At 42.9% G+C, this 12,677-nt stretch overlaps 1 protein-coding gene across 5 annotated transcripts in view; it reads right to left on the bottom strand.

The window, feature by feature from the left end:
- Dct (dopachrome tautomerase) overlaps positions 1 to 12,446 on the bottom strand; it is a 37,094-nt gene extending 24,648 nt beyond the window's left edge. Inside the window, exons 1-4 of one of the 5 annotated variants that reach the window (XM_033760932.1) lie at positions 12,366 to 12,446; positions 11,756 to 12,145; positions 3,262 to 3,561; positions 684 to 784 (exon numbers count right to left, since the gene is read on the bottom strand). In XM_033760932.1, coding sequence (XP_033616823.1) covers positions 684 to 784; positions 3,262 to 3,561; positions 11,756 to 12,050 — 696 coding nt within the window. In that variant the 5' untranslated portion in view covers positions 12,051 to 12,145; positions 12,366 to 12,446. Of the gene's footprint in view, positions 1 to 683; positions 785 to 842; positions 896 to 3,261; positions 3,562 to 4,233; positions 4,322 to 11,755; positions 12,146 to 12,240 lie in introns of those variants that run through there. The other 4 variants (XM_010630666.2, XM_010630656.2, XM_010630662.2 and 1 more) reach the window with 4 other exon arrangements.
- Between the last annotated feature and the right edge of the window lie 231 nt (positions 12,447 to 12,677).

Below are 12,677 nucleotides of genomic sequence, written 5' to 3' on the forward strand. Positions count from 1 at the left end.
ATATATACACACACACACACACATACACACACAGTGCATTCTTGTCCAGCCTTAATAAAGAAAGAAATCTTTTTTGCAACAGTAAAGGTGAACCTAAAGGATATTATGCTAAGTGAAATAAGCCAGATACAGAAAGGAAAATGCTACATGATGTCACTTATATGTGAAATCTATAAACCAAATGCATAGAAGCAAAGAATAAGCTGGTGCTTGCTACAGGAAAAGTGGGAAGGGAGCATGTAGATCAACATGTACACGGTTGATTATGCAGCATGAATAAATACAGAGTTCTAATAGACCACATGAGGACTACAGTTCATACCATTGTGTTAGGCCCTGGTAGTTCGCCAAAAGAATGATTTTACTCTTAACACACAGACAAAGTAAGAGCGTGACCACACAAGATGCTAAGTATGCTAATTTTCTTGGCTACTGTTATCACTTTACTATGAATTCCAAGATAAGGCCATTAAAACATCATGTTGTACAGTACTCATTAAATATACACAATATTTTTGTTTTGTTTTGTGTTTTGAGACAGAGTCTCACTGAGTAGTTGAGACTGACCTGGAACTCACTATGTAGCACAGGCTGGTCTTAAACTCAGTTATCCTCCTGCCTCAGCCTCCCAAGTACACGATATTTTTTTAATTAAAAGTACCTAATGTATAGTTTTAACCAACCTGGAGGTCTCTTTCCAGCCACAACAAATGGTACCTGTGCCAGGTCACAAAAGCAGGGCCTTGGTGTGAGAAATCTATGGCCTTGTAGGGGCGTCCTGGCCCTAAAGCAATTGGACAACATATTAGAGATCACAGAACAGAATATTTAAAATGTTAAACCTTATCTGTCCATATGTCCACGCAGCCAATAAATCCATGATGTTTCATTTTTCCTTTTAAAAAAAAAAGTTATTTTTTTAAAGCAACACCAACAATAATGACAAAAGACTTTCAGAAGCAACTAGCACTTTTAGGATAAAATCCCTTTCATCTCTTAAAAGTCTGATTTTTAGCACAGAGCCAGGAAAGTGAAGTCAGTTTTCATACAAAGACCCTTTAATTTTTAACCTATTTAATTTTTAAACAATTCATTAAGATAAATAAAGTATTCAAGAGTACAGCCTGTTGAGACCTAAATGAAATAGATTTTTAAAAGATATTCTTTAACCTATCCTTACAAAAGCATAAGTCTGTAAGAGAAAGTTTAATTAGCAATATAAACTTCAAGCGCACTTAGTCCTAACAGCATTTATAGAACCAAAAAGAACTTCCACGGAGTCTGGCTTCACCCATCAATCTGTTACAACAACTGGCTGACAAGCGTGGCCATGGAGCCCAGAAGAGAGAAAAATACATTCAAACCAATTTGGCTGGCCACTGGAACTGGCAATTTTCGTGAAATGCTTTGGGCAATTTAATGCCCTCCTTCCTGCCTATTCCATCCTTCATACCCCTTTCATTATAGCTTTTGATGGTTATGTAGAAACTTTTGCTAACTTTAGTTCTTTTTCAAAGTACCTATAATAACTTCAGAGAGCTGAACAGACATGAATATAAATTTAATTCCTAGATATGGCCAGAAACTATAGTTTTGTTTTTCTCTCGAGAGACTACCGTCTCATAAAGCAAAAATTCCTCAGTGTGATGACAGGGACACTATCAAGGTTGATAGCCAGAAGAGCCTCCTTATGTATCGATAAAGAAAGACAGATGCTTACCTGTGAGGCAGGTTTTTAAAAGACTCAGACTGAGAGCTCAGTTGCTGTCTCTGAAGTTGGCTATGCAGGGTTTCTGTTTTGTTGGTTTTTTGTTTTTTTTTAACATATTCCTCTAGAACAAAGTTTTAAGTTCTTCCAACAATAGAATGAGGGGGAATTGAAGGGGTGGGAGCAAGCAATCAAGCCATAAGTACAAGGATGGAGGACACAAGGTGAGACTCTCACTATTCCAAGGGAACTCAATGTCTTTATTCACCTTCGCCCCAACAAGGGGAGCCAGAAGGAGGGATAGCCGAGTGGGCCATGAGCTACAAGATCCAGAATGGCTTCAAACTCTCCTGTAACAAATCAATGCCTTCTCCCTAACTGATAAATAACTGAGAAGAAAGCTGCACCTGTTTGATTAATTATTGCATAGCAGACCAAGCCCTAACCAGCCCCAATCAATATTTAGGACCTGGAAACATCCTCAACATTTCTTAAGAATCATTTTCAGGTCACTGTGTTATGCTTTGTGTCTAGATGTCCCCCACCACCAAAGCCACAGGCGGTCACAGGTGGGGCTTTTTCAGGGTGTCTGGATCTACAGTGCATGCTACTGGTATTGATTCACTGTGCAATGCTAGGATTAAAGTGCTAGGACTAAGAGTGTGAGTACTGCTCGCCCTAAAGGTAGGTAGCCTGCATAAGATATAAAAGACAGAAAGAGGCTTGTTGCTGTTTGCTTGCTTTTACTGTCTTCTGCCTGCCATGAACCATTTCTCTTCTGTGAGACCCCTCTGCCATGACATCCTACCTTGGAGCCAGTTGATTATGTACTAAAACCTCTACAAACTGTAAGCTAAATAAATCTTTCCCTCTAACTTTGAGTGTTGGGTTTTTTTGTCTCAGCAATGAGAAAAAGTAACTATGACACACGATTTTCTCAAACATCCAGCATAACCATGGACCAAAAAGCTAAGCAGGAAAAATTCTAGATGGTTATAGCTACCTTATTTTACCTTAATGGTGCAACTCAAAAACCTGCTAGCAGTGCCTAAGTGATTATTTAACTAAAGGTCTAAAGATACGTGAGTTTTATGGCACACACACTTCCAACATGAACACTCTAATTCTGCACAAAGAAGAGGTGTCCTGTGCTTTGGCACTGGTTCAGCTAATTCTTCTAATCTGAAGGAGAGGTCAAAGAGGGCTGCTACAGCCAGATTCACAAGTAATTTTTTCTGGAATCAAAAGGAATTTGCTTCCACTTTACCAACTCATGCCTTTGAGGATTAATAGCATCATGGAAAACAGTTTAGACTTTGAACCAGGAACATAAACTAGAGGAGAGAACATTTGAAGTGTGTACAGTATGCACAGGAAGAAACTTATCCTTTGTAACTTCAGGCAGTATTTGGTAATTCTGCAACCTTCACAAACATAACCCTGCCTTGAGGTTGCTCTCTTGCTAATTAACCTGTGTCAAATGACTTACCACCCCCTTCCCCAACCCAAGCACAAGCCTATTAGAACATACATAAGCCAAGGGGAAAACCTACCTAGTAATGTGTCTCGAACAGAGTAATAGTGGAGCCATACAAAAAAATCATAAATGCTGCAGTTGGCGATCTGTGGCTGGGTCCCATTGGGCCCAAGCAGGCCTAGCCAGTGCTGCGTGGTGATCACGTAGTCGGGGTGTGTGGTCTTCTTGGCGAGGTCTAAGGCACCCAGGAACTGCTCTCTCTCCTGTGGAGTCAGGGAATGAATGTTTTTCCGGACAACCGGTGGTTTCCTCTGATCACAGTTGGGGCCAGTCCAGCCAAACCGGCAGTCTCCACAGTTATAGCCAGCAAAGTTTCCTAGTGTGTATAAAGGGAAAGATGGAAGAAAAAATTGGGTTATGTAGTTTGGAAGACATTGTTGAACCAGAATTCAAACGGAATGGAGGAGAACATAAAGGGCAGAGAAAAGCCATTTTCTGGCTCCCACAGAGGAAAGACCCTGGGAAGACACCAGGGAAGTGAGGCCAGAAGAGAGGCCTCAGGAGAAGCCACTCTTTGGCTGACACTTGACTTTTGACTCCAGCCTCCACAGCCAAGAGAAAATAGATTTCTGCGTTAAAAGCCAAAAATATTAAAAAGTCAATTTCCTTCCTTTAGTCTCCTGTCAAAATCCAAGTTGACCGAGCATTCAAAAGTTCCCTAGAAATATCCCTGGCAAAGGAAGAGGATATCAATTCATAGAGAAATATAATAGGCTGACCCATGTCTCCTTCAAAATGTATTGTTCAACTCCTCATCCCCAGTACCTCAGGATGGGACTGTGTGAGGAGAGCAAGTCTTTAAAGAAGTAATCAAGGCAAAAAGAACCCATGGCTTTAGCCACATATCCAGTGTGACCGGTGTGTTTATGAAAAGAAGAGACAAGGACACAGACACACACAGAGGGAAGACCACGTGAAGACACAGGGAGAAGATAACTCTCTATTAGCCCAGAAGAGAGGACTCACAAGAAACCAAACCTGCCAACACCTGATCTCAGATGTCCATCCTCCAGCACCAGAAGACATAAATTTCCATTGTGCAAGCCCTCCAAGTCAGTCATGGTGGCCCTTGCAAACCAACACAAAGTACTCTTGTGTAGCACAGGGCCAGCCAGCCCTGCTGACATCCTCTCCACACCCTCACAGCGGGCAGAGCAGCCCCCAGGGGCGTCCTGGCTAAGCTCTGCTGGCATTTGCATGACACACAGCTCAGGGCTGGCACACACCAGTCCGCTGACTTAGAGAAGGAGGAGAAAATACACCAACCTAGAGAGGAAGAAGGGCAAAAATAATAAATATGCCGGTTTCCAGGAGTTCAGGTGAGCTCTGACTCTAAAAATACTGCTTTATTTTACAAAGGAGAGCATTAAGATGAAATGATGGCTGGCAGGTTCTGAGGGGAATGAGCTGCCTCCATGACCCGGAAGTTAAAGCTGAAGGCTTCCGCTGTCAGCGACTTAGTGTCACAGCTCTGTCCGTGCTCCTCTCGTGAGGAGCTCAAGGTGTTCCAGCTAAGGTTGCTTCTTCCTTCTGAGCACTGTGGATTATTGTTTGGGGCACAACCAGGCCCTCGTTCCTCAGGTGTTGATATGCTAGGTGTAGCACTATGTCTGCAGGAGAGAGGGGTTATTGGCTCTCTAAAAAAGAAAAAAAGAAAGAAGTTTCAAACAGCATGAAAACAAAGCAATCAGCATTTTTAGATTCCTTGAAGAAAGGAGAGCTTCCTTTTTATTAACCCAAGTGTTTTGGGGGAGTTTCTTTGGGGAGGGGGTACAGGGGATTAAATTTAGGACCTAGCGCTTTCGAGTCAGGCAGAGGCACCACTGAGCTAAATTCCTGGCCCTACCCAAGGGTTTTTTTGATGGCTAAGGAAAACTGCATTACAAATATAATAGAGAGAATTAAATATAATAACAATTGGTTATTTTCATTTTCTGCTCCTTTTGTAACATATCAAAACATTGCTACTACTCTTACAAAGGTCCATTATTGGTATTTTCGTATTTCATAAGTTTAAAAAATTTAAACAGAAAATTTTTACTATTTCCAGCTGAAAACTTGTGGTTTTTTTAATAGTTCGAGTGAAACATTGAAATTTATATTGATTGATGGAGGGAAACTATTAAATACATGATATTTATTTCACAAATACTTGCCAGACAACTACTATAACATCGGAGGTCCGTAAGGCTGCTTTGGGCTTCTCAGAATTTGGAATCTATTTATTTTCCCTCAGGCTATCTTGCTAAAATTCTATAATATATATTTTAAAAACAACTTTCATTAAAGTATGTCCCCTATTATCATGGCTTTTATAGGAATATGGCTTTTCTTGAGAAGTAGATGTCAAAAATACTGTCTAAGTTTGTGTGTCTGAGCAAAGTTAAAGACAGATAAAAGGACGCATAATAGGAGATAGATCTTTCTCAAATGGGAAGGGACCAAAAGACGGAGGAGGAAGGGGAGGGGAAGGAGATGAAAAAAGGAATTATAATGTGTTGTCACACATACCAAATCCACACAGGGAATGGAGACATTATGTACTGCAGAGAGATACTAATAAAAACTAAATAAATAAATTTTAGAAGTGCTGTGTCTAAAGAATGCTAACTACCCAAATGAGAATTCAGTCAGACTTTCAGCTGTTTTCTTAGAATAGGGTCAGATGATTAGAGGTAAATGTACAGTCACCTCCCCACAATAGGAAAGTAATGCCTTGCTTCAAAATGCTAAGAAATTTGGGTGATAACATCACAGGGTAGGTATATTGATTGTAGCAATTGTATTACTCTGGGGCAGGATGTGCACAGTGGAGGCTGAAGAAGGTATAGGGGTAGGAGAAGGGTATAAGTCCTTTCTGCTCAATTTTGCTGTGAATCTAAACAGCTCTAAAGAAATATTTTATAAAATGCTAAAAAATAACACATCTACATTTTAAAACACTAAATTCAATACGTTCTTACACTTTAAGACATAGAATTGTTTTGGGGATCTCACTGTGGAAACAGCAAATCCCTGACTCATACCATGGGTTTTAAGCCTACACTACTTTCTTTATCGTGATTTTGGCTGAAAGAAACTAAATCATCCATGGCTACTTGTTTCCCTCATGTCTTTAAACAACTGCTATCTGAAGGCAGTCAAAACTAGATGCACCTTGATAGGGAGGGTGAGTGTGGGGAGGAGGGTAACGTGGAGCTTCTCCGTACTTTGGACTTGATTTTGTACAGATTTTCGAATAGAACCCTAACATTTTTTTTTTTAATTCTCCACATGCCTTTTGTGCTCACATAGCTTTGTTTGTTTGTTTTTTGAGAATGACACTGGGTCTCACGATGTAGTTGAGACTGACCCGGAACTCAACCAGGCTGATCTCGAACTCACAGAGACCCTCCTGCCTCAGTCGCCCAAGTGCTGGGATTACAGATGTGCACCACCACGCCCGGCTCGCATAGCTCTTTGTATGTCCTGCCAAGTTGCCATTCCTGGTAACCTTGGACCTGATCTTTCAGAGCCCGTTTAAGAGTTCTGTCTCCCAGAGTTTGTAAGGAAAACAGACACATTCTTATGGCACGCACAGAATGGTGTCTGGTGCAGAGGAAGTGCTGTATTAAGTGTGATTACTGTGAGTGTTACCAGGTACTCCTCAGCCGACAGGACAGCGATTAATCGTGTCGTGTCTCTCTTACCACTATACTGTGCACACCTTCAAAACCATGCCACTTTCCCCTTCTCTGTGCAGGAAGGGCCTACTATGAATTAGTGCCAAGAAAAAGTTGGCTGATGAAGGAATAAATTAAAGATGGAACTAAAGGCATTAAGCATTAAGAGGTACAAAGAGCAGTGCAGCAACAATGGCAGAGTCTAGTGGAGACGAAGAACGTAGGCACGATGGAACGGCAGCACAGGTCCAACCGTGGGAAAAGTGAAAACGGGAATAAACCAAGCTCCAGGGTAGAACAGAGAGCAAAGCCGTGCATCCTGACTCGGGATCCAAGGCGCTTTCCACAGCCCGATGTTGAACGGGGAATTGTAGTGAAACCAGAGTTGGCCCCGAAACGCGATGAGTAGAGTACCAACAGGAAAGAAAGCACACTTCCGGATTTCAGGGCGGCTGTGACCCCAGAATTCCTCCAAGTAAAAGGATTCCTTTTCCAACATGTCTCAGAGAGAGTACACCAAAGGCCCACAGCCAGGAACCTTTGTTTTTTAGGTCCTACGCCCGGACTACAATAGAATTTGTCAGAATGGTGAAGACAACTGAGAAACAGCAACAACAAAACCAAGCACATAAAGTGCTCATTTCTTCAATTTAGATTTCCCGATAGTATCCTACATCAATTTAACATGAGTTTTATTTCTCTTATCTATCAGTAGTAAGATGAGAGAGAGAGAGAGAGAGGGAGAGTTGGGAAGTCTAGCAGAGATAGTTATTTTACTGGGAAATGGAAAGAGAAGGCAGATGATGCCAATGTATGTACCACAGCACATGACCTCTAGCAAAAATTATATTTAAAGTGTCAAAGTCCTCCACCTACTTAAGACAGGGATAGAGGGTGAGAACATCTGAACCCTACACGTTCCTACATGTGCTGCATCAGGCCAGCCTCAAAAAGCTATTAGACTAAATAAGCTTAACGACCACCGATTAGTGAATTTATAAGGAACTCTAAATAGCTTATTCCTTTTAATTAGAGATTCTATTATTTTAATAACAATGCTTTATACTGACATAGGCCCTTTCATCTGCAGAGCTCAAAAAGATTTTACAAGTGTGGGTTTCATCATTATCCCCATTCTAGAAATTGGAAAGTGGAGGCACTTAGTCACTTGTACAAACAAGAAGTTCTCAGCCAACTGTTCAAAAACTCATTGGGGCCCAAGTTTTCAAAAGACCAAAGACACAGTTATGTCCAGCATAATCTCATAAATGCCAACTGGCAAAGTAAGCCTTAAAGAGAGTATGGCTAATGCCGAAGTCTTCTGAAATGTGGCTCTTCCTGACGGTTAAGCTTAATGGTTTCTTTTTGTTTCAATTTATCCCTGCAGAGAATACAAAAGCTCTCTATAGAGAATTTGAATATAAAATTTAAGAGTTTTTTTTTAAATCCCAGAGTCTGCATTTGCTTTTATTTGTTTATTGATTAGGCTAAACTTCTTTTACCAGATTCATGATTGCAGATATTGTGGGGTATTTATTCATCCAAGGATCCAATAAACTTCATATTCATCAAAAGTCTGATTGCCAGAATGTACCGCACACCTCTTCCTTAAATTCTGGATGGCTGCAGGGAGTCCCAGGACCTCCATCTGCAAAAGTGTAAAGCTGCCAGAGCCCAGGGTCTTTGGAAGGCTCAAGATCAAGTTTCATTGTGAACAACTACTTGCAAACCATGGGAAGTTGCCCTAGGAAGGCAAGCAGCTCAGTCTTCAGAGGAGGAGAAAATTGAACGCCATGTGTCTTTCTCTGGGACACTTGACACACCATGAAATAATTATTGCACACAGAGCCACTTCCCAGCTCAGCTTCCAAGGACAGTCCAGCACTCCAATACTCAGACTATCTAGCCAACGTAAGTGGAATCCTCCAACGTTGGAGCAGAAACAAAATGGAATGTTTTTCAGCCTTCAAAAGAAAAAGCCAGCTATGGTGGTACACACCTGTAATCTTAGCACTCAGGAGACAAGGCAGGGAGATGGCAAGGTTACAGCCATCCTGGCTAGGGTGAGACCCTGTCATGAAGAAGAAAAAGGAGGAGAAGGGAGAGGAGGAATAGACAAATGAGGAAGAGAAAATGAAGAAAGAGAGGAAGAAGAGGAGAAGGAAATGTTTACCATTTGCAATAACATGGGTTAACTGGGAAGACATTGTGTTAAGTGAAATAAATCAGTCACAGAAGGACAAATACCTCATGAATCCTCCTAAGTGAATAGAAGTAGGCAACAGAATACTCAGTAATTACCAGGGTGAATGGGGAGATGCTCCTCAGTGAATACAACCTACAGTCACACAAGATGAAGAAGTTCCAGAGATCTGCTTGGCAACACCTGCCTACCATTAACAGTAAGTTATTGTGCACTTAAAAATGTGCTAACAGCACAGAACTTGTGTTATATGTTCTTACAAAAACAGCAAGCCCAGAGACAAGAGGAAACATTTGGAGGGGATGGAAATGTTTACGAGCTTGGTGTGGTCATGGTAACGAGAGGGTGCATTCCAAACTCACCAAATCATGTATATTAAGTGTGTGCAGTGTTTTGTGTACTAGTATTGCCTTAATAAACCTGGAGGAAGGAAAAGCCTGGAAATTAAGTGTACAGATATAATACATTGTAAGGTTCCTTGAAAAATGAAACACAAAGTTGGTATGGAAAGAGCAATGGTTCTGGGTCTAGACTGAGCAAATCATGGAGAGGAGGTGACCACAGCCTGATGACAGAGGTGATGAGGACGTGGAGGCCTTGACACTGGCTGTAGATGGAGACCCTGTGCCCCGAGGGAGCCCTGCTCCTTCAGGAGAAACGGTGGCCATGTGACAGCCTGCATTTCCAGGACAAGCTCTGCTTGGGCTCTTTGCCTTTTGGAGCATGGGATGGATCCCTTTTGATTGGTCACTGGGGCCCTCAGAGTCTTGGGTCTTCTGGAGGCATAACTTACAAACATCCCCTCAGCAAAGAGAAAGAGAAATCACCCTTCTCTTCTGCCATTTCCTATCCTTTTCATCCCCACCTTTTAAAAATGAAGTAACCAGGTGAAAAATATAAGGAGGAGTTGAGAAGAAATGCTGAAAATTATATTTAATTTACTAAAATTTTCTTCTCCAACATTCTACAAAATGAAGATTCCCAACTTTTGAGAGTTGTGGTGCTTTGTTACCCACTGCCATAGAAATAAGTGCTAAAGAGGTACTTGGAGAGTTTGAACAAAAACGTTTCTCTGTTAGTGTAGGAGCCGATCATACAGGTGTTCTGGAATCTGGTGCTCCTGGTTAGACTAAAATCTTGGAGACTTTATGAGACAATATCTCCCAGACACAAATGTTCAATTGCTTAGAAAAATGGATAGTATATATTCAACATGCTATTAAAATTTTTGTCACGATTAGTACCCAGGGAAAACTAGGACCTAAAAATTCTTTTGACTCCCATGATTAAAGATATACTTGCAAGATCTAGGGGTGTAGCTCCATAGTAATGCACTTTCCTAGCATGTATGAAGCACTGCTTTCCATCCCCAACACTGATACACACACACACACACACACACACACACACACACATGCACACACACACACATATATGCATATCTACTTATTTATGAGCCAGGAATTTAGCTCAGTGGCACCACATCTGCCTTGCAAGCTCAAGATCCTGAGTCAATTACAAAGCCAGACCTTTTAGAGTTTAAAAAACTAATGTAATTTCTTGTCCTTTTTTTTTAGACAGTCTCATTCTGTACTTCAGGCTGGCCTTGAACTCAGTATGTAGCCCAGGCTGGCCTCGAACTTATAGAGATCCTCCAGCCTCAGCTTCCCCAATGCTAGGATTGCAGGTGTGTACGCCATCACACCTGGCTCTGTCATTTCTACATCAGCAGCACCACAGGCCTTGGTACCTTCCCTACTAACATCTCTCCACAGTCTTGCATAATTCAGTTATCTGTATTCTCCTATACCCAGGCATCATAGGACAATAGAAGAAAGATTTTAGAAAAGGGCCACCAGAGAGCTGTGTCCTTGCTGAAGCTGCTGCTTATGTTTCAGACGTCCCACTGGCCTGGAAGCACTTAGCACGACTATGTCTGGTTGTGAGAAGCAGGACAGGTAGGGATGGGGAGCTGTTGAGCAGTCCCATAGCCAGAAGAATAAGAAATGCACTGAGATTTCAAAGAGGCAGGTAGAACAGGAGACCAGGCAGCAGATCTGGCGATGCCCCGTTTGGATGAAGACAAGAAAAAGAAAAACAGAAAGTCACTGTCTCCCACTAAGAACCTTCCTCCTAGAACACACCACCTTGCCTCTCTCCCCAACTTTGCCAAAGCCAGGGCCCAGGCAGAGCTTTAAGGAGAAAGGCGGACTCTGCCTGAGATCTGCTCAGATCATGGGAAGGGCTGAGGTCAGGGCCCCAGAACAGCTGCCTTCTGCTCCGGCCTCACAGTGCTAACCACTCCGATGCCTGCAGCAAGCGCCCACACATCCCGCCTCTCTCTGGGAGGCCGCGCACCCGCCCTGAAGGGATTTGTTCTGACTTTCAAAGCTGGGTCTCCAGCTCTGCAGCCTCCCCTTCCAACAAACAAGCCAAAGGTATGTTGGCACGAGTTCATAAAATTGGGCCCAGCCTGTGTACTGTTGCTAAGTAGTTAGCACAACCGGAAGGACTACAGGAAGTGAAGGACAGAAGCGAGGCATCAGCCGCTTTACCTTCCGATGCCGCTGCTAACAGTCTCGTGTCCTCCTTCTGCAGCCCCAGCCTCCCTCTCCACCACGCCACACCTGTGCACCACGCCTCACCTGTGCACTTGCAGTTCCTGCTGAAGAACTTCCTTGGCCACAGCTCCCGATCATCCCGGTCACGCAGGACGTAAGGGCCGCTCCAGGGCCTGTTGTCTGCTTGCACCTCAGAGCATTGGCCCCGGCCGTCCTGCGAGCCACAGACGTTGGTGGGCTCCACACCTACGGGCGGGCAGCACTCCTTGCTCTTCAGGCTGTCTAAGGTCATGCAGACCCGGGGAAACTGGGCCCAGGCCCGGGGCCAGAGTCCACAGCTCAGGCAGCCGAGCATGAGCCCCCACCGCAGGGGACACATAGCTGTGCAGCTGGGAGAGTGCGCAGTTTCCACTCCTTCAGTCTGCCTCGCCCTCCTCCTTGGCTTCCACTCTTGATTTTTTAAGCATTCATCCACTGAAAAAAAAAAAAATTTTTTTTTTTTTGGTATTTGTTTTTTTGCAGCCTTTTCTTCTCTTCTTAAAAAAATACCCACAAAAAAATCACGGCACCTACGCGTGTCCAAATGCGTACCAGCACACCCACATGCAATTTTACGATTCAAACGACTAACACAAATTTAATTTCAGTGGAAGCGCCTCTAACAGCCAAATTTAATGAGGGTGGTGCTTCTCACCATCTCCTCCGTTAAATCAGGCTCTGTCTAATTGAGTTAATTTACAGAGTGTTTCAGTCACACCGCTCATTATGCTGGTATTTCTGAGCCTCCTCCTCGCCTCCTTAGTCCTTGACTTTAATTGCCTTGAACTCAGTTCAAAAGCTAAACTCTGTGTTGCTTTTATTCTTGTCTGGGCTGCCAAGCCACGGGACCTTGTGGGGCTTGTGGAGGGCAGGGAAAAGCCATCATTAAGGGGATTAGTGTTAGAGAAATACGCATCGTTAGCACATGACCCAAAGTGTACAACGAAGGAGATAAAGTTTCTGGCAT

Source organism: Fukomys damarensis, unplaced genomic scaffold, assembly GCF_012274545.1.
Source record: "Fukomys damarensis isolate Sample0158 unplaced genomic scaffold, DMR_v1.0_HiC HiC_scaffold_6, whole genome shotgun sequence".
NCBI classification, from domain to species: Eukaryota; Metazoa; Chordata; class Mammalia; order Rodentia; family Bathyergidae; genus Fukomys; species Fukomys damarensis.